Source organism: Clarias gariepinus, chromosome 27, assembly GCF_024256425.1.
Source record: "Clarias gariepinus isolate MV-2021 ecotype Netherlands chromosome 27, CGAR_prim_01v2, whole genome shotgun sequence".
In the NCBI taxonomy this organism is placed as follows: domain Eukaryota; kingdom Metazoa; phylum Chordata; class Actinopteri; order Siluriformes; family Clariidae; genus Clarias; species Clarias gariepinus.
In genome coordinates this window covers 1697501-1721372 of record NC_071126.1, presented here as the reverse complement: position 1 = coordinate 1721372, position 23872 = coordinate 1697501, and the positions used below count along the sequence as shown (strand labels likewise).

General features: G+C 39.8%; 2 protein-coding genes across 3 annotated transcripts in view; both read right to left on the bottom strand.

Annotated features, from left to right (window-relative positions):
• Positions 1-1654: 1654 nt before the first annotated feature.
• On the bottom strand, positions 1655-4518 carry grcc10 (gene rich cluster, C10 gene). 2 transcript variants are annotated; one of them, XM_053488553.1, is made up of 4 exons: positions 4413-4518; positions 4218-4283; positions 3941-4117; positions 1655-3247 (listed from the first exon to the last, which is right to left on the bottom strand). In XM_053488553.1, exons 2-4 carry the CDS (start codon positions 4267-4269, stop codon positions 3108-3110), a joined length of 369 nt encoding a protein of 122 aa, XP_053344528.1. In that variant the 5' UTR covers positions 4270-4283; positions 4413-4518; the 3' UTR covers positions 1655-3107. The 2 variants fall into 2 exon arrangements, with proteins under 2 accessions (XP_053344528.1, XP_053344529.1); XM_053488554.1 differs by having other exon boundaries at positions 4417-4494.
• Positions 4519-6846: 2328 nt separating this feature from the next.
• The window catches only part of niban1a (niban apoptosis regulator 1a), a 19392-nt gene continuing 2366 nt past the window's right edge, over positions 6847-23872 (bottom strand). Inside the window, exons 2-15 of the mRNA XM_053489197.1 lie at positions 21177-21307; positions 20946-21074; positions 20731-20845; positions 19839-20003; positions 19463-19578; positions 17893-17997; positions 16506-16668; positions 15225-15412; positions 11866-12000; positions 10858-10965; positions 9339-9446; positions 9109-9220; positions 8323-9020; positions 6847-7992 (exon numbers count right to left, since the gene is read on the bottom strand). Coding sequence (XP_053345172.1) covers positions 7189-7992; positions 8323-9020; positions 9109-9220; positions 9339-9446; positions 10858-10965; positions 11866-12000; positions 15225-15412; positions 16506-16668; positions 17893-17997; positions 19463-19578; positions 19839-20003; positions 20731-20845; positions 20946-21074; positions 21177-21307 — 3077 coding nt within the window. The 3' untranslated portion in view covers positions 6847-7188. The remainder of the gene's footprint in view (positions 7993-8322; positions 9021-9108; positions 9221-9338; positions 9447-10857; positions 10966-11865; positions 12001-15224; positions 15413-16505; positions 16669-17892; positions 17998-19462; positions 19579-19838; positions 20004-20730; positions 20846-20945; positions 21075-21176; positions 21308-23872) is intronic.

Sequence of the window (23872 nt, the reverse complement as noted above, 5' to 3'; positions counted from 1 at the left end):
CCTCTTCCGGGTAATCCTACCCTCTTTCCTGCTCTCTTTCTCTCTCATTTATATAAAGGTGTATGACTTCCCTTCGTGACGTCATCGCTCATTGTTACACACCTAGGGGAAGGAGCGGGGCGCGCGTGCGGGAGTGCCGCGCTGGTCACGTGCGTATGTTGCTCACGGCAGCGTGGCGTCACGTGATCGCGCTCTCCTCGTAGGGTTGCCACGCGCGGGAGGGAGGACTACACTGGTCTTACATCATCATTCACGAGAAATTAATGAACCCGTCCCGGTTAGACTTGAACACCCCTCGGATATTAATTTCACGTTCTATAGTATTATATATATTCTATAGTATATATTATTGCATATTTTGGATGTGTTCAATAAAATAAATAAAAATCAGGAAAGACCATGGAATTAGGAGGTATCAAATTGTACTGGTAGTGAATACTACAGGCTTGTAATATGGAACTGTAACTAAAAAAAAAAAAAAAACACCAGGGATAGATTGATCTTCTGCAGGAAGTATGGTGAATGGACTGCTGAGGACTGGGGCAAAGTCATATTCTCCGATGAAGCCCCTTTCCGATTGTTTGGGACATCTGGAAAAAGGCTTGTGCGGAGAAGTAAAGGTGAGCGCTATAGTACCATCAGTCCTGTGTCATGGCAACAGTAAAGCATCCTGTGACCATTCATGTGTGGGGTTGCTTCTCATCCAAGGGATCCATCACTCAGAATTTAGCCAAAAAACACAGCCATGAATAAAGAATGGTACCAAAACACCCTCCAACAGCAACTTCTTCCAACAATCCAACAACAGTTTGGTGAAGAACAATACATTTTCCAGCATGATGGAGCACCGGGCCACAAGGCAAACGTGATAACTAAGTGGCTCGGGGACCAAAACGCTGAAATTTTGGGTCCAAGGCCTGGAAACTCCCCAGATCTTAATCCCATTGAGAACTTGTGGTCAATCCTCAAGAGGCGGGTGGACAAACAAAAACCCACTAATTCTGACAAACTCCAAGAATTGATTATGAAACAATGGGTTGCTATCAGTCAGGATTTGACCCAGAAGTTAATTGAGAGCATGCCCAGTCAAATTGCAGAGGTCCTGAAAAAGAAGGGCCAACACTGCAAATACTGACTCTTTGCATAAATGTCATGTAATTGTTGATAAAAGCCTTTGAAATGTATGAAGTTCCTGTAATTATATTTCAGTACATCACAGAAACAACTGAAACAAAGATCCAAAAGCAGTTTAACAGCAAACTTTGTGAAAACTAATATTTGTGTAATTCTCAAAACTTTTGGCCACGACTGTACAAAGGGTTTAGAAAACAAATCTTTTGCTACACATATCATTATAAAGTATCAAAAGATGCTGCGCTTGCTGATACGGTATTTTTATCAGGGTAGCATAAATTGGCTCTACTATCAGGTCATGGAAAGGTAGCATTTTTTTTTAACAAGGCTGAAACTGGGCCAGCAATATGACATCAACAAAATGTCACCAATTATGTCACTTGCACAAGCTCTATTGTGTACTGTTTGAAAATAGTTGAAACTCTTTGGTGCAATCCTTAACGCATTGCAGTAGGTACGGTTAATGCTACAGAATACGCATGATATTGAAGTTCTTAAAAAACAGAAAACCACTAGAGTGTTGATCCTGATTAAATATTTTATTGCACACTGAAAATGAACAGAAGACAAAATGTAACAATATAAAAAAACAAAAAATAAGGAGGAAAAAGTTAAACTATGAATACTAGTGTTTGAAAGCGGGTTGCACCTCAGCTGGTTGTAAACCTTAAATGTAGATGGTGTTATGCATGAAGAAATCAAACTTCAGCAGACGTTTTGCTGTATAAAGACACTCAAGACAAAAGTGGTAGTCAAAAGTGACTTCATACAGTTTCATAAAACTCCCTCCTGCCAAAGACTTTGTTGGCAATGTGCAAAAACTGCTGATTGACTCCACATCATATAAAAAAGTCTCACTACACAGGGGAAATGAACAAAATCTTATTTACATGATGGCCATTTCTTGCTGTCTCAGTCCTGATGAACTTATCTTAGCATGTCTGGGGTTATGCGTGTATCTACACTTCAGATGAGTTCCTTTACATGATCTTTGCACTGTTTCCTGGTACACCATGGCCTACATGTGCTCCCACAGCAAAAAAAACAAAACAACAACGACTGAGCTTAGATCTTGGGAGTTTAAAGAATATATGTAAAAACTTAAAAGTATGAAAATATTTCAAACATTTAACTAAACCAATCCCTAATGTATGGACACTTTTGTGATATCCTGAAGTTTAACTGTTTCTTGGGTTTTTGCTGGAATTTCCACAGCAACTTTAAGAATTTAAACCGAAATCAAAGTGAGACTCATCACTTTAGTCTTATACAGAAACAGATTTCACACAAATCTTTACATTATTTCACATGAATTACCAAGTCCTTGTGCTATATACAGCACAACACAAATAAATATAAGAGGGAATATGAAATGATAATACAAAAGATGGAATGGGAGCAAGTTTAGGATGTCAATAGTGGATTTTCCAGACTATAATTTGTAAGATATATTTATTTGTGCTCTTTATGTATCGCATACAGTACAGTGGGCAAACCCAGCCCCTGGTGAACTTAGTGTTGCATCAGAAAGTGGATCTGGCATAAAGCCTGTGCCCAGTCAAATGAGTGCATCAGAGTAGTGACCATTTAACATTTACATTAGGCATAGCCACATGAAGGACAAATATTCATCATTGTTCTGAAATTTTCACTGCGAGGAAGAAGAATAACATGACAGTGTGCAGACTGAGCAACAGGTATATTTATTTCTATCCTAGTGTTTGTTCCAAACCTACCTTAAACATCACCCGCCACTAGGCACCACCGTACTTCTCATATCAATTAAACCACCAGCTACGGTGTTGTGACTGAGAGCTGCAGATTTGCTGATTGTGGAGCCATGTGTGTTTTGTTTGGTGCATTTTATAGTCTTATAGTCTGGAAAATATAGCACTATTCTGGACGCAGGACAGTAACTGTGACGGTAGTTGAAGCTTTGAACCCCTACGTTGTAGAACCCGACGTACTGTCACTTAGGATGCTGGGATTCCACCCCCGATAGGCGGGGTCGACAGAGGGGGCAGAAGAAGCGACTTGAGCTTTAGTGACATGGCGGCGATCTCTGGGTCCTGAGATTCGTACATCTTCACCAGTCTGGCAAACTTCAAGACACCTATGGGGAAGGGAAGAGGGAAAAAACAAAACAAAAAAAAACACAACATGCACCCTTTAGATTATGATTCGTTTCTTTATTTAAGCAGTTATTTTCAGAAAGCTAGTGCACCATGTAGGCTGTACTGTTCATTGTTCCACACACCAAGTAGTGTCCTTGATCAGATGTGTGTGTTTTCTTGCTGAAAGTGCTTTTGTGACTGGTTTTGAATGTGGCTTTTGGCTGGCAGCTGATTTCTCATCAGTACTACAGACCGTACAGACCTACTATCTCCCATGCTGCGACCGATAGTTAGTGTAATTAACAACTGTAAAACATCTGTGTGATACATACATCTGGAAAACAATGTTAAATGTCCCAGTGCTGTTACTCTCCATTAACAGCTTCCGTATAATACCTCTCGTACAATTCTAGTCAATAACGTAGATCATGCTATGGAATGATCCCTGTTCAAACTGCCATAGAATTGGTATTTCACACACAATAATTCTATGTTTTTAACTTCTCAAGACATGAACATTCTAATATAAAAAGATGCCTTGTTCCCCCCGCAAATACAAATAACTCACAATTCCTTTTAGAACGTTGATGAAGATGCCAATAAACAGAAATCCTAAGGTAAACTTACAACATGGCTCTTACCCTCATCAAAGCTGTATTACATTCAGTACTGATTGAATAAGAGTTTCTCACCCTCTCCTTCATTGTTGAAGCCGTAAGCCTTGATCACCTCCTGCTGGATTTGAGTAGCCACAGGAAGAACCAGCTGGAGCATCTTCCCCATGTCATTGCAGGCACTTTCCCTTGCCTCATCCATCCGAGAGGCGTTCTCAGGCACAGAGAAAGCCTGGATCACCTCACTCAAAACCACTGCACCACACACACACACACACACAAAAAGGCATAAATATACAGTTTCACAGTAACAGACTTATACTCATGAGTATATGAGTGAGGAGCTGAGCTTTACCTCTAGCCTGCTCTATGGTCAGGGTGGGCTGCTGGGCTGGAGCTGATGCCATGCTGGGTTTCCTCTCTAATAAACACAAGTCAAACCAAATAGTGTCAGCAACCAAACAGAAACACCATACATAATAACACCACATAGGATGCCTTTAACTATTTACACAGCTATACATAATAATCCTGAACAACTTTTTCTTACCTACTTTACAAAAAAAGAAGCTTAAGTTTGATCAATTAACACTTAAAAATGACAGCAAACGGTTGCTGCCGTGTTGTGTTTTTTTCCACACCCGTTTTCTCCTCCTGCATTAAACAACCAGCCGGTTTATTGGCTGATCACAGACGGGATTTGGCACAACGACCCAATCAGGTCACAAAACGTCAGATGATCTTGACCAATCCCAGCGCAGAAGGCGGGGTTTGGCGAAATGCGGGTGTGAAAAACATGCACCCAACACAAGACATTTCCGGGATGGTGCGACCTTTAAAGACGTCCGTGTGCAACATGTTAAAAATAAACATGAGGCTATAGGAGCTGAATTTGGAAATTATATATAATTATAGAGGAAATTAAATATAGTGTAGAATATGTTAGGCTCTATGGTTCATTTAAAAAAAGCGCCCTTTTGTTCTTCTAAGGATTTTTTTCAGCATTTGGGGCATTTTGGAGGCCTTAACATGCTCAAGTCATGAAAATTTAGACACATAGCAACTACTAAGGGGTTGGAATTGGCTTCCATTGGAATGCCTGAGCCCCGGGTGTGGCACAGGGCCTTCAAAGGAACATTTTTTTTTGCATAGCTTATATAGTTTCATGTATATTTGCAAAATCTGGTACACAATTAGATCTCATACTGTAGATTTGAACAACTTTTGCTATACATGTCATGGGCTCTACTCAACAGAAAGTCATTATTTTGGGTTGTTTGCATTGATATACTTCTACTAGGGGATTTATATGATCCCCTAGTAGACCAAATATGATGGCCAATATGATGTCAAGAGATTGATGATGCATAATTGCGAAGAGATTTTTGATATCTTAAACAGTTTAGCCATGGCAAGGCCATAAACTTATAGCTGAAAGTAGCTAAAACCACCATAGTTATATATAGTCATGTATCATGTCATAATGGTATTGGTATTTTCCCTTTTAAATGCATGTGCCCACTGTATCCTCTGTCTTTCTGGTGCGTCTAGGTGGCGATAGCGCAGGTACCTGGGCCCGTTCATTGTTGATTGCAACTATACAGTATTTTGCACTTGTAATCTGTTGATGGTAATTCTCAAAATAAATATCTGCTTTGGGACAATGGCAATTGTTAAAAGCGCTATACAAATGAATATAAAGTCCAAAGAGATATTACCTGTCTGTCAAGCTAACCATCAATAACATTTAAATAAATAGATAGACAAATAGATAGATAAACCATTTAGAGAGAAAGCAAAAACAAAGTGGACAAAAAAGGAATGGTGAGCTAAAAACTTTTTCCATTTTTATAGCTTCTTTCTTCACCTCTCTGACCACATCTTTACACTGCACAAATTATTAAAGAGCATGCCAGACACACAGCGGTAAAGTTTTGGGTCATGGTAATGTTTCATGCCACTTGGAGTCAAGCAGTTAAAAAAAAAGAAAGTACAGGTAAGAATAATCCATCATAAATTTGTGACTGCACAGAAATGTTTAGAGACTGCCTTCTTGTAATAACAGAGTTTTAACTCTCTACAAGACTTTTTTTTTAATCAAAAGGAAGGTGCAACTGGCAGGTTTTTCCGTTCTCTTTTGAAAGTTAAAGCAAGTTAATGTACCAGGGGTGTTCAAATCTGGTACCCCTTTCCAACTTGCGGAATGGACACGTTCATCTGTGACAACTGTAAACATAATCTTTTTCCAATACCACTTGCACACTATAAGAACTTAGTTAGAACTTACCAGTTATTGTCACATAACCCATACAGTCCTGACCTTGCTCCAAGCAATTATTACATTCGAGCCATTAAAGAAGTTTCTGGGAGGCCAGCGTTTCAGACGTGAAGCAGGAAGTCCAATCATGGCTCTGGTGTACTGAAAACTTTCTATCTTGATGGTCTCCAAGCACGAGTGAAACACTCAGATAAGTGGATTAGTGTAGTAGGGAATTATACAGAGAAATAAAAATATATAGATAATATTTTTTATTTTCTATTGTATTTTTTTAATTCATATTTATTTCCTATTAATAATCTTTTATTTTTAAGATCACAGTTGTTCGTTTAAGCATTTCGATGCATATTGTACTTTGTATGACTGTGTTTGTGACAAATAAAATTTTAATTTTAATAAAAAAAAAATATTTTACTCCCATAACTGTGTTCTCTTATTCTGCACAATCAAAAGTCCCAGATTGACCTGAATGGCCCAGGTATACTGTATCAAAAGCTTAACAAAACCACTAATTCTACTGGACATGCACATACCAAAACATTTGTACCTTTTGTATTTAACCATTGAAGATTCACGTAAAATGTACAATAGTGCCAAATTGTGATTCACTTGCTGACATTAGTCATGTCAGTATTAAGCTAACTCACAATGCTAGCTGTACCGTGTGTATGTGTTTTCTTGTAATCATTTAACAGTTTATCAAAAATGACTTTTGAGACATTTTTATTCCTCCTGGTTTTAACACAAATAATTTTATGAGCACAAGGCATAAAAAAACAGCAAAAACAAATTCAACAGCAGCTGCAACTTAGTTCCTTAGTCACACCTGAACAATAATAAAACATCTAAAAAAAACCACTTTGCTTTCCCCTTGCACCACTCCCGAAAAACTACTCAAAATAGTAAAAACTACTCAAATGGTTTTAATAAGTAAATCAGTAAAGGCATGGCAGTGCTATTAGCTCCTCATCCTGTCCATTTATTTAGAAAGTGTGTCACTCGTTTTAACACACAGTGCTCTCCTTCGCCGTGTCCCCAATCTGAGGTCCTAATGCTTAGGGCAGTGCTGGATCTCCTCCTCCACTTCTATCACTTCCACCACAAGCTCTCGGATTTCCTTGATGCAGTCTAAAGGTCTGGCTGCATCACTCCTGGGTTCTGTAGAGTTGTTGGTAACGTTCATGTTAACATCTGAGATCTTGGTTTCCCTTTTTAGGATGAGCGTGTCCTCAGGAGTAGTGATAGCTTTTGTGGAATCCATTGTTACGTCATCATCGTCAATGCTATCTCCTTCCTCCTCTGTGGTCCAGGATGAATTATCAGAAAAATCTTGCATCCCGTTGCCGTCTTGTGTTCTGTCCTCATAAGCTGGAGCTCCAACAGAAGTCAGATCATACACCCTAACTTTGGTATCTCCACTGGCATTGTTGCTTTGCTCTTCATCAAGAGGTTGTACACTTGAAGAGCATGGCACTTCTGGAGCAGTTTGTTGTGCAGCACTTTTGGTTTCACTCTCTGCAGAGACAAATGTGAGATCTTCCATCTGTGGCTTTTGGTCCATTGAGCCTCTGTCTCCCACTGGAGGACCAGCCTGGACTGGTATCTCACTGGCTTGGATTTCCATTAGCTTTGGAATAGTTTTAGCAAGTTCTGTATTTGACAAAATAAATGGGTCGACTAAGGTCTCTGTGGTTATAGCAACTACATCTGGAGGGCTTGCGTATGTTTTCTTCTCCAAACTCTGAGTGGCAACCAGCATCTCCTCCACAACTGTAAACGTCCCAGATGTCTCAGCTCTGGCTTTTATCTCAGTTGCAGCATTAACAGGCACTTCATTTTCCTCCACTTTGTGCTCATCGGCTTTTACCAATGTACATACCTTAATAAGGTCTGGTTGTACATGTGCCTGAACCTCAGTTATGTCTGGGTCTACCACCTTCTCAACTGGATCTTCACCAATAGGTACTTTAAAAATCTCTGGTTGTGCATGAACCCAAGCTTCTTCATGCTTGGCTGTGATTATCTCCTGCTCTTCCACCTTCTCAGCTTCAACTGGGTATTCACCAGCAGATACTTTAACAATCTCTGGTTGCGCATGTATGCGAGCTTCTTCGTGCTTGGCTGTGATTATCTCCTGCTCTTCCACCTTCTTAGCTTCAACTGGGTATTCACCAGCAGATACTTTAACAATCTCTGGTTGCGCATGTACCTGATCATCTTCTTGCTTGGCTGTCATTAACTCCTGCTTCACCATCTTCTCAGCTTCAATTTGGTTTTCACCAGCAGATACTTTAACAATCTCTGGTTGCACATGTACCCGAGGATCTTCTTGCTTGGCTGTCATTACCTCCTGCTGCACCATCCTCTCAGCTTCAATTTGGTTTTCACCAGCAGATACTTTAACAATCTCTGGTTGCACATGTACCCGAGGATCTTCTTGCTTGGCTGTCATTACCTCCTGCTGCACCATCCTCTCAGCTTCAATTTGGTTTTCACCAGCAGATACTTTAACAACCTCTGGTTGCGCATGTGCCTGATCGTCTTCTTGCTTGGCTTTCATTACCACCTGCTCCACTATCTTCTCAGCCTTAATTCGGTCTTCACCAGCAGGTACTTTAACAATCTCTGGTTGTGCATGAGCCTGAGATTCGTCTTGCTTGGCCGTGATTAGCTCCTGCTGTACTATCTTCTCAGCCTCAACTCGATCTTCACCAGCTTTCTTCAAGCCATGACTCAGCAAAGAAGAGGATGGCAGAGGATCAGACACTTTTTTCAATGAGTTGGTGGTGTCTGGGCTTTCAGGGGGAGTTGAAAGACTCATACGGTACCTGGACTCCATGAACAAGTTGTACTTCTTCATACTTGCTGCTTCTTTTACCACTAGAAACAAATGAATCATAAGAAGTCAGATTAAGATTAAGGCAAGATGCCTAAATTGAATAAAACAACAGCTATTCTTGCAACTTGCCTTTGTTAATGTCCTCCTGTAGTATCTGTTCCAATATGTCCTCATAAACGCTCTCCACATTAATGAAATTTACATAATCATCAAATATGTACTGTTGAAAGTCTGGCAGATCCTAAAAAAAAAATTAAGATAGTATGCCCAGGTTTGTAATCATCATTTTATTATAATATAAATGTTACTCAATCACAACACACTGTCTTGCCAAAAAAAAAATGGGTTTTTAGCTTTACCTTTTGGAATGTAGGAGCTAGAAAAGCTCGGACACTTGGTAGAGTAATGCTGAGAAGAGCTTTTTGGAAAATCTTCTTCCTCTGTGTACTGCTGTCATAGTCATATTGCTGATGGGTACACAGTTGCACACAATAAGTGTTCCCTAATTTAAGCCACATGATGCAGAGCACTGAACAACAATTATTTGATTTGTTAGGGGTTAAGGGGTTATGCTAAGGCTTGGTTGCAAGCAGTATTGAGCTAGAGTATTCCACAAAACATTAAAATAACATACAGTGGTGTGAAAAACTATTTGCCCCCTTCCTGATTTCTTATTCTTTTGCATGTTTGTCACACAAAATGTTTCTGATCATCAAACACATTTAACTATTAGTCAAAGATAATACAAGTAAACACAAAATGCAGTTTTTAAATGATGGTTTTTATTATTTAGGGAGAAAAAAAATCCAAACCTACATGGCCCTGTGTGAAAAAGTAATTGCCCCCTGAACCTAATAACTGGTTGGGACACCCTTAGCAGCGATAACTGCAATCAAGCGTTTGCGATAACTTGCAACGAGTCTTTTACAGCGCTCTGGAGGAATTTTGGCCCACTCATCTTTGCAGAATTGTTGTAATTCAGCTTTATTTGAGGGTTTTCTAGCATGAACCACCTTTTTAAGGTCATGCCACAACATCTCAATAGGATTCAGATCAGGACTTTGACTAGGCCACTCCAAAGTCTTCATTTTGTTTTTCTTCAGCCATTCAGAGGTGGATTTGCTGGTGTGTTCAGTCTCTTTCTTATGGTGGAGTCGTGAACACTGACCTTAATTGAGGCAAGTGAGGCCTGCAGTTCTTTAGATGTTGTCTAAGGGTCTTTTGTGGCCTCTCGGATGAGTTGTCTCTGCGCTCTTGGGGTAATTTTGGTCGGACGGCCACTCCTGGGAAGGTTCACCACTGTTCCATGTTTTTGCCATTTGTGGATAATGGCTCTCACTGTGGTTCGCTGGAGTCCCAAAGCTTTAGAAATGACTTTATAACCTTTACCAGACTGATAGATCTCAATTACTTTTGTTCTCATTTGTTCCTGAATTTCTTTGGATCTTGGCATGATGTCTAGCTTTTGAGGTGCTTTTGGTCTACTTCTCTGTGGCAGGTAGCTCCTATTTAAGTGATTTCTTGATTGAAACAGGTGTGGCAGTAATCTGGGGGTGACTACAGAAATTAAACTCAGGTGTGATAAACCACAGTTAAGTTTTTTTTTAACAAGGGGGCAATTACTTTTTCACACAGGGCCATGTAGGTTTGGATTTTTTTCTCCCTAAATAATAAAAACCATCATTTAAAAACTGTATTTTGTGTTCGATTATGTTATCTTTGACTAATAGTTAAATGTGTTTGATGATCAGAAACATTTTGTGTGACAAACATGCAAAAGAATAGGAAATCAGGAATCAGGTGTTTTTCACACCACTGTACATCTCATTGTATTTTTATGTTAATAAAGTGTGATTGTGTCAATGTGCCTGTGCTCACCTTTAGCACCCTATGTTTGGCTTTTACCATGGCATCTACCAGGTTGATGTTGTCTTGTGAAGAACTGTTCAGAAGCATCCCAAAGGTATATGCCACATTGTCCACGAGCTGCACCATTTAGCATAAGAGAAATTTAAACCCACAGTCATTATTAATTTATTTAAAGAGAGGTAGCGTTCACTGTTTTAGCATAAATTACAGTAAGACCTTTGATTGTGAGCAACTGCAAGTGTTTTGCAAGATATGCGCGTGTGTCACTCGTATAGTCAACATCCGCATTTTTTTATTTTGTGTCCAAGTGTAGTGACTGTTCTTTAGTAACTGTACTGCAACAACGGGCCCCATGAAAAAAAAAAAAGGTTCAAAAAGGCTGTAGCAGGGCAGGTGATGATTCTGTTTAACAAAAACGCAATGTCACATTTCCGCGAAATCCTCAAAAGGAGGCAAAAGCAAGTGTCTTTAAATAGGTTACTTGTTAAAGTTGTGCAAAAAGAAACGGATTCCATTTTGCCCACAGTGACTCTCCGTTAGAGCAGTAATTTCATTAGTGTATTTGTGTGTGTATACTGTATGTGTGTCGTCCTACACAGTAGCCCCCCTCCTTCTCCTCTCCTGTCTCACACCAGCCACCTATCTTTATAAAGGTAAAGTGCAGGGTAATTTGTTGTATTTTTACTTTTCATTTCATATTAATCATTTTTATATAAATAAATTATTGAAATTATCGGAATTTCCATTGTTTCTTATGAGGAAATTTGATATACGAGTGCTTTGGATTACAAACACGCTTCTGGAACAAAGTATGCTCGCAATCTAAGGTTTATCTGTATAAGCAAAGCTACATGTTGTTTTGGCTACGAATTAGGTCAAAGATTTTTTTTTTTTAATCCATAGCAACATAGTGCTTTATATACACATTTTTTGTTGCAAAACAGTAGTAGTTATGGATTTTTTTCAGCTTTAAAATGCAAACAGTGCAGAGTAAGAGGTAATGTACAGTAACCATACCTGTTGTATATCGATCTGTGTGCTGTGCTCCAGTCCTCTACAGTTGGGGTAGTTGAACTCTTTTATCTGATCCCTCAGGCAACTTACTTTCTCATAACAGCTCTTTAAATCTGGTTTACTCATCTCCCCCAAAGCCTGAGACAAGAACGCCGATTCTGTTTATCATAAACTGACTGTAGTGATTCAATTATTTAACCATTGAGTTGTGTAAGGGGAAAACAAAGTGGGCCAAGCATAGCAATTTATATCCTATTTGGTAGGTACAAACTGTGTTCAAGTCAAACTGGGACTTGTGATAATTTCTAGTAAATGAAGGCTTCAAGCACAGGATGGTGATGAGCATTGTTGTGAAAGTTACTCAAAAATAGTAATCCACTACAAATGACTAATTACTACTTTAAAATTGTAATTTGATTACATTACTGATTATTGCATGTAAAAAGTAATCAGGCTACTAATTACGTTACTTTCAAGTTACTTTGAAAACATGTCACTGCCTACGCCTGTAATGGTTGTGCGCCTCAACCTGTTGTCGCTCCTCACTCACTCACCTGTTGTTGCTCCTCACTCACTTGCTCCCTTTAGCAGAGCAGAGTTAGTTCAAAATGCAGCAGCCATAGTCCATATTAGAATCAGAAGATTTAAGCATATCTCCCTTATCTTATCCACACTGCATTGGCTCCCTGTGAAATTTCTCATCGATTTTAAACTACTACTTTTGACGTATAAAGCATTAAATGGTCTCGCATTGCAATATCTGGGTGAACTACTAGTGTCTTACGATCCGCCAGGCCTACTGTACTTCGATCACTTCCTACTGTACTTCGATCAGGCTGCTTGTCAATAACATGCATTATAAAAACTACAGCAGGGTAGAGCTTTTTCTTACAAAGCCCCAAAGTTATGGAATAGTCTTCCAATTAATGTTCGGGACTTAGACACAGTGTTTAAGTCCAGGCTAAAAACCTATTTATTTAGCCAAGCATTTTTTTATAAATAGATTAGCCTTAGGTAAAGGAGCAGATCTGGGGGACTCATGGACGTAGAGTATTATGGTGAACTGGTATGTTTAGATGCCGTCTTCCCCACTCTCACTGATCACTCAGGTTTGCTGATGGTGATCGTTGATGATTGGTCGCTTTACATCCAAAGGTGGGGGACTAACATTGGGTAGTTACACAACGAGTTAAATTTACTCAGTTACATTTACTTGAGTAACTTTTTGGAAAAAAATTACTTCTATGAGTGGTTTTACTGCACCATACTTTTTACTTTTACTTGATTAGACTTGTGAAAAAGAAACTAACCATTTATTCTACACATGCAGCCGGTAGATCTACCGCATATCTGTTTCACCAATCAGACGCACAACAATAATCACATGACTCCGTTTGACCAATCAGCCGCAATAACAATAACCACATGATATTGTTATCCCACATAGTGGTATAAAAATCTTCAGCCGATGTCCTATAAATTCATCCTACCTGTGAATCCGTCCTTCATACACTCACTGCGCATTGCGCAAACAAAGGTTTCTGCATCTTTCTCTAATTTTGCGGAACGCCCATAAATCCATACTGCTACTAGTAGGATCTCGCGGTTAGTGTACAATCTTGCAGTGAGGGATAGAATGCTGTGTTCATGTTTGTGTGATTATATGTTAACCTCAATTGTACATATAATGTTACTTTAATATAAGTATATTTCAGTACAGAGTTAATCACCAACACGTGTTGTCATTTTTTTGCATCCAAAAAAAATATAATGCATCCCTGGCATCATATACAAAGCATGCTTTGCTTGCAAAAGAACAGCTCCATACTGCTCTGTCTTCTCTATCTGCCAAAACAGACACACACTTCAGGATATATACTATGTGTGTGTGTGTATACACACACTAATATATAATTATTATAATTTCTAAAAAAAAAAAAAATTAATCGGACACTGCGATTGAAACAGTTACTCAGTACATGACTAGTCTTATTACTGAATACTTTTTTACTCTTACTTGAGTAATATTTTGGATGACTACTTTTTAGTTCTACTTGAGTAATATTATTTTCAAGTAGTGCTACTCTTACTTGAGTAATTTATTTGGCTACTCTACCCACCCCTGTTTACATCTCAGCAAGTCCTCATGTCCGTGTTGTTTCCCCCTATTAGTTATGCTGTTATAGTTAGTCCTGCACTCTGTTCTATACAGTTTATATATTAATATATTAATATTATCAATTAACATCAGCTATTATAGCTGAACTGCCTCCCACCCTACACACTGTATAAATGCAGATCATTTACTGCTTTCTGTTTCACCCAAATGAGAATGGGTTCCCTGTTGAGTCTGGTTCCTCTCAAGGTTTCTTCCTATTACCATCTCAGGGAGTTTTTCCTTGCCACTGTCGCCCTCGGCTTGCTCACCAGGGACAAACTGACCATTTTGATTCATACAAATTCACATTTCATACAAACTTAAATAATTCTTTTGACTATGTAAAGCTGCTTTGCGGCAATGAAAATTGCTAAAAGCGCTATACAAATAAATTGAATTGAATTGAATTGAATATATATATATTCACCCTAACCATTATGTGACTGTGACCATATGTAACTATTATCCCTCTTTCTCTTTTCCTCTTCCCCGCTCCCGCTCGAGCTATACATGTCGTTCCTGAGCTGTCAGTGATCCAGGCCCCCCCCTGCCCTCTGGACCTGTCTGACTCATCCTGGTGTCCCACTTCTGGTTGGAGATCTCGTTGCATGGATGTGTGTTGTGTGTTTGAGATGCGTGTGGTGACTACGGACGGTTCCACTTTCCATGAAGATGGTCCTGGCCTCAGCTAATGCTGACAGCTGTTCCCTGAGGACTTGTGACTGCAGTTGCTCAACAGTTCAGGAGCTGCAGAAGTTTCCTACAGTCTACCAGAGCCTCCAATAACAAACTGGACTCCATTTTTGATGTCACTTAAAGACTTCCATAGTTTTTTTTGATTGTGTAAAGCTGCTTTGCGACAATGATAATTGTTAAAAGCACTATACAAATAAAATTGAACTGAATTGAATTTTCACATGTTTAGGCCATTAAAGGAGTTCCTGGGTGGCCAGGATGTCAGATGTAAAATCCAAGTACTATTGAAACATTGTAATGAGTGCATTAATGTAGCAGGGATACAGTATATAGAGAAATAAAGGTTTTTACTCTCGTTTGTCATTCTACACTATCGCAAGTCCCAGTTTGATTCAAATATCTGATTATTTATTTTATTTTTTTAAACCATATTTGATTAAAAATTAAACAGATCTTTGATTTCTGCAATACATGTCCATGTGTTTCTTGTATTCAGACACCACCTCACCTGTTGCAGCTCTTCTTCGGTCATGCCCTCCTGATATTTCCTACACAGGTTCTCCATCATGTGCTCACTGATCTGTCGTGCTTCCTCAAAGCCCAGGCTGATGGGTCCCATTATCTCCTCCAGCACAGCAGGCAGACGAGGGGCGATGTGCTGCTTGCAGTACTCAGTTGCCAGCTCAGCTACTGTGGCTATTAAACGAGTAGGAGGAAGGAGGAATAGCTTTCATGAGGACCTTGTTAAAATATTAAGGGAGTGTTCTTTTGACCAGGACATGAAATTGAGGATTTAAAATCTAATACCTATGAACAGCTCATCAATGAACACAAGGTTCAGCAATGCAGTAGAACAAGGTTTCATCAACAGCATACAAAGAGTTATGTGCGACACTCCCTTGAGGTCAGATTGGCGCACCTAAATTGACAAACTCATCATAGTGTTTCTGACAACATGCTTCAAGACCTGCACGTTAATCATGTTTTGGTGGCTTCTAAAGAGGAACCGGTGAATGTGTAATTATCTCTGTTGATGTCCTTTTAACACTGAAGCATTTAACTGTTCAGACCAGTTATTGTTAAAATGTATTTATTAATCTCAGGATGCAAGAACCCGTAACACACACCCAGAACCCATCATTCCTTTTAGCTTTTATACTAACCATCACTTTAATAAAATGTTACAAATTTGGCACGTGCCTTTTTAAAAGAGACACATGATGAAAGAGTTACTTTTTATTCATGTTTACACTAGGGGTGCAATGATAAATTTACATAATCAATTAAAATTGATAAGTACATTAGTTGGCAACACATTTTATTGCTGATTAGTTGATGACATCATCACACTTGATTCTTGTGTAAACTGAGAACACGTAAAGGTGGAGGGAAAATTTCACTCTTAACTCGAGCAAAATAGGTCTGATCTGATCAGATCAGAGAGAAAGAAGTTGTGCCAGTGGGGCCAAGGGTCTAGAGTCTCAGGGTGGAAAGGATTTACTCCTGGAGAGAATGTAGATTATTACAGACTGCGAGTTGCTCTGAGACAGATTTTTCTATCCATTTCTTAATTAACCTTTTTAAGTGAAATTCACACGCACTATTGCTGACTGTTGCGTTCGATATGTGCGTTTTTCTCTTTCTCAGACACAGACCCAGACAGACCCAGACAGACCCAGACAGACCCAGACAGACCCAGACAGACCCAGACAGACCTGGATTTGCTGGATTTTAATTGCAGGCTATAGTTATATAGATATAGTGAATAATCAGTGTTTATCAATCATACCTCTGAGCTTGTTCTCCAAAAAGGCCCGAGAGCTCATGATCTGATCCATATCTGAGCGCATGAGTGTACTCTGCTGCTCGGTTGTCTCTAAGCACTCGTTGTTCAGAGCCACCATGCCTTCCGTCAGAGTCTCCTGCACCAGGTTATACGCTGCCTCGATGGTCTGTGCATCAAAGCAGAGATGAGGATTCACTACAAGCATACACTGCATACACTGCATATGGGGTATGGGACAGTAGCTTAAGGACGCACCAAAGGGACATTTCAGTCCTGAATGCAACGCACTAATCCTTCTTCCAAAAGATTCCAAAATTGATATCAAGTTGAGCTATTTTTTTTTTCCATTGCTTTATCTTCAACAGTGAGACGGCTCACTACGGTCTGAGACCCTGATGCTAGATTATTACAACCACCATGTCATTTGATCAGTGTTAATCAGGTGAGATTTATATCCATACAACTGCTGTCTATAGGATGACTACATAAACACTGACGAGATTAATTATGTGGGTCTCAGCAGTCACACTGACATAGCAGTGATGTGTCCACTCTACTGAATCCTGAGTACTATCTTTTAGCCATCTTTTTTTCCCTTTAAATCCCAGTACAACTATTGCGAATGAAACATCTGCACCAGTGGCACACTACTGTTCTCAGAATGTTTATCACTTAATAATGCAGTCAGTTTTACACCTGGACTTCATAATAAGTAATTCTTTAAATGCTGTAATAATCAGCACATCAACACACGTACCAACGAACACCTGTATAAAGCACACGGGACGACATGAAGCACAAATACCACAAGTGTCTCACAATATCTGAAACTGTGATGGTAAAATTCTGAAAAAATTAATTTTGCAGAACACTCCTATATTTATTTGATCATTACCATTTGACATAATAGCACAAGATAACATTTCCACGCAAACATAGATCATGTGGCATCACATTTGCTATTTGATACCCCTTTCTGTGATGCCTGTTTTGAGTACAAGTATTTCCATTCTTGCGCAACGTGAACAAAACATTTCTGAATGCCCCACGTTTGAAGTAGATCATTAAATACACCTACTTTTGCTTTATTAGTTTGTGAACCCTAAAACTGGTTGGCATGTAGAGCACTCCTCTGTGGAGGTAACACCATCAATCCATCTGATGTGCTTTCACGTACACACACACACACCACTTAATTTACTATTATGTTTTTAGAGTAAGGAATAACAACAGTTTATTACATGCGAGTCTGCTTATCAGAAAAGCTGTATAATTTTACATATCTAATCATTACACACACTCACAATGATTCCTTAAGCCGAATTTGTTTCTAAGGCACCAGAGAAGGGTTTATGTAATTTTATTATTATTATTATATTTTGGTACTCACAGCAAACCACATTCTCTTCCTCTCTGTCTTCTTGGCCTTCAGTCGTGGAAACATGTCTTTCTCTAGACATGGCAACAGTTCTTCCATGGTTAGATTAGCCAGCACCTAGCAGTACAGAGAAGCATGTTCAGGGATTCAAACAGACAAAAGAACACATGGACTCTTTTTCTACGTACGTCCGACTGGACAAACTAAAGTCTCTGTTTCAGAAAGGTCAGATAATAATGCATGTGGTAATAAATCAAGTCAGCTGATGACCTGAACGTACAGAATGACCTGGGTCTACCTACAGAGTTTTTCTTTCCTGATGGCTTGAATATTATAAAAGGAGCATGAGGAATCATTTTTACACATGAACTGGACACCAAGGCTAAAGGTGACTGAATATGTCACCTTTAATTGTGACTTTTTTTTGGCCAGGCCAAAAAAATATTCTTTTTTACTTATAATACTACTAAAAATAATACTTATTTAAAATACGAGCAGTATTGTGGGTAATCGTCTTCCATACTAAAGTATGAGTACGAGTACCATACACACTGTGACCACGTGTGTGCGTTTTTTATTTTGTGCTTGTATGTGTGTGTGCGTGCTATTGTGAGTGAGAAACTGTCGCTAAACTCATGTGTATTTGTGTGTGTACGCATGTGTGTGTGTCAAAGTCGTCTTACACAGTAGCCCCCTTCCCTCGCCTCTCCTATCTTTGGCTCTGCTGGAAGCTGGTGTGTGTGTGTGTGTGTGTGTGTGTGTGTGTGTGTGTGTGTGTGTGTATGTATAAATTTCGTCCTACACAGTAGCCCCCTTCCTCCTCTTCTTCTTTCATTTGCCCTGTAAGCAAGCTGGTGTGTGTGTGTGCGCGCTTGTATAAGTGTGAGTCTTTATCAGTAAACTAGTGTGTGTGTGCGTGTTTGTGTGTGTGTGTATAAGTCGTCCTACACAGGAGCCCCCTCCATTTATGTATGCAAATATATTGGTGTTCAAGTCAGGACTTTTAATTGTGCAGAATAACAGAGCACGGTTATGAGAGTAAAAACTTAAAAAAAAAAAAAAAAAAAAAGTAATTCCCTGTTACACTAATGCACTTAACCCGGTGTTTCACTAGAGTTTGGAGACCTTCGAGTTAGAAATTTTTCTTATTATGCCGGAGCTATAATCAGTCTGCCTGCTTCATGTTTTAAACGCTGGCCTCCCAGGAACTCTGTTAATAGCCCAAACAAGTGGAAATGGCTTGGAGCAAGGTCTCCAACTTTATTCACCAGAAATTTTATCCCAGTTTGGCTTGAACACCTTGTACAAAAAATTCATTTTAAAAGTGAAGCAAAAAACATAATCAACATTGTTGGTTATGAGGTATCCTAGTGTGTACAGTTTTAGAGATACAGTACTTTGTTTGTCATGTACTTGTCGGTATGAAAATCAACAATAGAGAAAAACAAAGCATGAAAAGGCGTTTCCTAAATCAGAACATTGAATAATGATAAAAAAAAAAAGAGTGAAATTGTACTGTCTTGCTACACAGGCTTTTAGAAACTAATGGGTGCTGTGTAGAGCTTGGAAAAGCGACTCCTACCTGTACGTCATTGCCGATCATCATATCCCATGGTTCATATAACCCCTTGTCTTGCCTGTAGAGCTGAATGGCTTTGGTGAAGGCCTTCACTTCATACATCTCCTTCTTTAAGAAGTCTGGGAAGAGGATAGAAGAATGAGAAGAACAGTTCAAGCATATTTAAGCTACATATTTTAGCTCCAGCAAGTCAAAATATTAAAGTTTATTATTACATTGATATCTCTCTCAAATGAAAACAGGACATTCAGTTAGACACACACATTAACAAGTGATTTAGTAATGCAAGACATGCTATGATGTAGTTCTGCCTCTCCAGCTGTTGTAACATCGTTAGAACAATGGACTTTAATGCGCTATAAATAGGATCCAGTGTTACCTTGATTCTGGTGGCGAATACAGTCAGATAACACCGAGATAAACTTGGCGTGTTTGGCCTCCTGTAGGAGACAGAAGTAGTGGTCTCTCTGGTATGGGAGTCTGAGGTACACTGGAAACTGCCCTGGCATTCCCACCATTGGGGGAGCAAAGTCTTCTTTCACATCTTTAACACAAAACACACCGATCAGGTCAGAATCAGAATGTGGTTAGGAAAAAATAAATAAATAATAAAAATTTGCATGATCAGTCACTTAAATGCTTGGGGGAAATTTCATCATAAACAAACGGACAGACGTGTGATCTGTGTTTAATAGTGAAAAAAGAACTCACAGGATTGGGATTAAACAGCTGTGTTCATAAGAAAACCACTTGTTAGTAAGACTTATCAGAAAAAATAGTTGGTTGGGAGCATAAAGATTGGACTTTGGAGCGATGGAAAAAGGTCATGTGGTCTGATGAGTCCAGATTGAGCCTATTCCAGAGGGCAAGGTACTGTAAGAAGGGAAGTTTATGAATCAATGCACCCATCATGCTTAGTGTCCAATTTCCAAGACTCTGGAGGCAGTGTTATGATCTGGGGTTGCATCAGCTGGTCAGGTCTAGACTTTTACCTTTATACGTCAAGAAAATGAAGTCAGCCGACAACCTGAATGTACTGAATGACAAGTTTTATGAAAGTTTTATTTTTGATGGTACTGGGCATATTTCAGGACTCAGATTATGTAGGAGCATGAGGAATCATTTTCAGTTTTGTGTGCTGTAATCAAACTAATGCGGTCAAAAGAAATATTAAGTTCTGCATCCCTGAACTAATCAGCTGTATACCTTCTTATGTGCATGCAAACACATTTCAATATTTTTCACAATGTCCAAACCATGGTCTTACTCACTGTCAGAGTCAGGGAAGCACCGGTCTACCACTTCCATATATTTCTCTTCTGTGGTCAGAATAGTGCCTCCTGTAGTTGGCAGCTTATACAGTGACGGCATACCTTTCATAAAAGTCTGCAGAACATAGCATTAGCGTATTATTTCGGTCCATCTATTTCTATTAACAGAACATTATTCTTTACTTGTTTTTCTTCCCTAAAGGTGAAATGCTTGCCTCATAACTCTCGTGGCACTCCAGAGAGTAACTGGCACGGACCACCACAAACCTCTCCTTCCATTTCTTGTTATCATAAAAGCAGAGCACAGACTCCTGGTAGACCACCACTGCTTCCTCTGGGGCATCCTGGGTAATTAAAAAACACAGAGAAATGAAGATTTACGAAGACCTCTGCCTTCCAAGTTATATACAGTATATTCCAGCGCTCCTTCACAGCTGAACATTTACCCGCTGTTTAAGGAGTTGAGTATGTTCTTGTTTGCGCTGTACCAACTCATCATGAATATGGGAGAGAAAGGCCAAAGAGTACTGCTTCTTGTAGATTGGTGCGAAGTTTGTAAGCTCTGTCTGCACCCACTCTGAAAAACAAATAGTCAGAAGAAATGACATCTACAATATACTTCTGTGCCTGCATGTCAAGACAGCGTGTGGAGACGAGCACATAGTAATGAGTAATAAGCGCAAAGAAAAAGATTTATTGAAGTACACTGAACAAAAATATAAGCGCAACACTTATTTTTGCTCCCATTTTTTATGAGCTGAACTCAAAGATCTGTAACATTTTCTACATACACAAAAGACCCATTACTTTCAAATATTGTTCACAAATCTGTCTAAATCTGTGTTAGTGAGCACTTCTTCTTTGCCAAGATAATCCATCCCACCTCACCGGTATGGCATATCAACAGCATGAATATTGCACAGGTGTGCCTTAGACCGCCCACAATAAAAGGCCACTCTGAAATGTGCAGTGTGATCACACAGCACAATGCCACAGATGTCGCCACCTTTAAAGGAGCGTACAATTGGCATGCTGACTGCAGGAATGTCTACCAGAGCTGTTGCCCATGAAATGAATGTTCATTTCTCTACCATAATCCGAATCGAAAGGCGTTTCAGACAATTTAGCAGTAAATCCAACCAGCCTCACAACTGCAGGCCACGTGTAACCACACCAGCCCAGGACCTCCACATCCAGCATGTTCACTTCCATGATCATTTGAGACCAGCCACCCGGACTGCTGCAGCAACAATCTGTTTGCATAACCAAAGAATTCCTGCACAACCTGTCAGAAACCGTCTCAGGAAAAAAAGCTCATCTGCATGCTCGTTGTCCTCATCGGGGTCTGGACCTGACTGCAGGTTGTTGTCGTAACCGACTTGAGTGGGCAAATGCTCATATTCGATGTCGTCTGGCACGCTGGAGAGGCGTTCTGTTCACGGTTGAGTCCCGGTTTTCACTGTTCAGAGCAGATGGCAGACAGCGTGTGTGGCGTCGTGTGGGTGAGCGGTGTGCTGATGTCAGTGTTGTGAATCGATGTGGCCCATGGTGGCGGTGGGGTTCTGGTATGAGCAGGGATATGTTATGGACAACAAACACTGGTGCATTTTATTGATGGCGCTATGAATGCACAGAGATATCGTGCCGAGATTATGAGGCCCATTGTTGTGCCATTCATCCACGACCATCACCTCACGTTGCAGCATGATAATGCACGGCCCCATATTCCAAGGATCTGTACACAATCCCTGGAAGCTGAAAACATCCTGGTTCTTGCATGGCCAGCATACTCATGTTTGGGATGTTTTCGATCGGCATATACGACAGCATCCTCCAGTTCCGGCCAATATTCAGCAACTTCGCACAGACATTGAAGAGGAGTGGACCAACATTCCAGTGCCCACAATCAACAACCTGATCAACTCTATGCGACGGAGATGTGTTGCACTGCGTGAGGCAAATGGTAGCCACATCAGATACTGAATGGTTTTCTGTACCCCAAGTAAGGCAGAACTGTGCAGTGTGGCCTTTTATTGTGCGCAGTCTACGGCACACCTGTGCAATATTCATGCTGTCTAATCAGCATGGATATCGGCAAAGAAGAAGTGACATAGATTTGGACAGATTTGTGAACAATATTTAAGAGTAATGGGTCTTTTGTGTATGTAGAAAATGTTACAGATCTTTGAGTTCAGCTTATGAAAAATGGGAGCAAAAATAAAAGTGCTGCGTTCATATTTTTCTTCAGTATACTTAAACTAAATACCAAAAAGTCAAATAACTGCGTAGTTAAAGATTACTTAATTTTTTTAATGACTTGTTTTAAATTAATGTTGCTAGTCTGTGTGTATAAAGCCTGCCAGTCCGAGTGTGATCTCAGTCAGTCGTTAGCCTGCGCGAGAAAGTGGAGAAGGATGGATAAATAAATCTGATTTCTGGAGGGCAGACTGAGAGTTCTAGGGCTCAACTACTGTTCCACTACTGTTTATTATTGAGGCAACAGAACAGCTGGGGCTGATTTTAGGTCAGTGAGCTGGCAGATGCTTGTAGGGGGAAAAAATTACCTGTATGTAAAAGCAAACTTAACATTTCACCAATAGAAGAAGACTGAAGGGGATACATAACCAGTTTTTGTTATACATTTAACAAACACCAGATAAGAGATGAATCATTTAGACACATCGCTTTAACAAATTTTGATAAAAAGAAATTTTTTAGCTAAAGAAAGCATAAAAAAAATGCTGACTATTAGAGAGTGTTGATCTATCATGTTACTAGAATTTCCAAAAACCCATATTACATAAAATAAAAATATGTGTCCTACTCCACGCTATTGCCCTCCACCACGCTGTCTGTTGCTACACCGCTCCTGTCCCCCATACACTTCACCGCTCCTATCCCCCATACACTACACCGCTCCTGTCCCCCATACACTACACCGCTCCTGTCCCCCATACACTACACCGCTCCTATCCCCCATACACTTCACCGCTCCTGTCCCGCATACACTACACCGCTCCTGTCCCGCATACACTACACCGCTCCTGTCCCCCATACACTTCACCGCTCCTGTCCCGCATACACTACACCGCTCCTGTCCCCCATACACTTCACCGCTCCTGTCCCGCATACACTACACCGC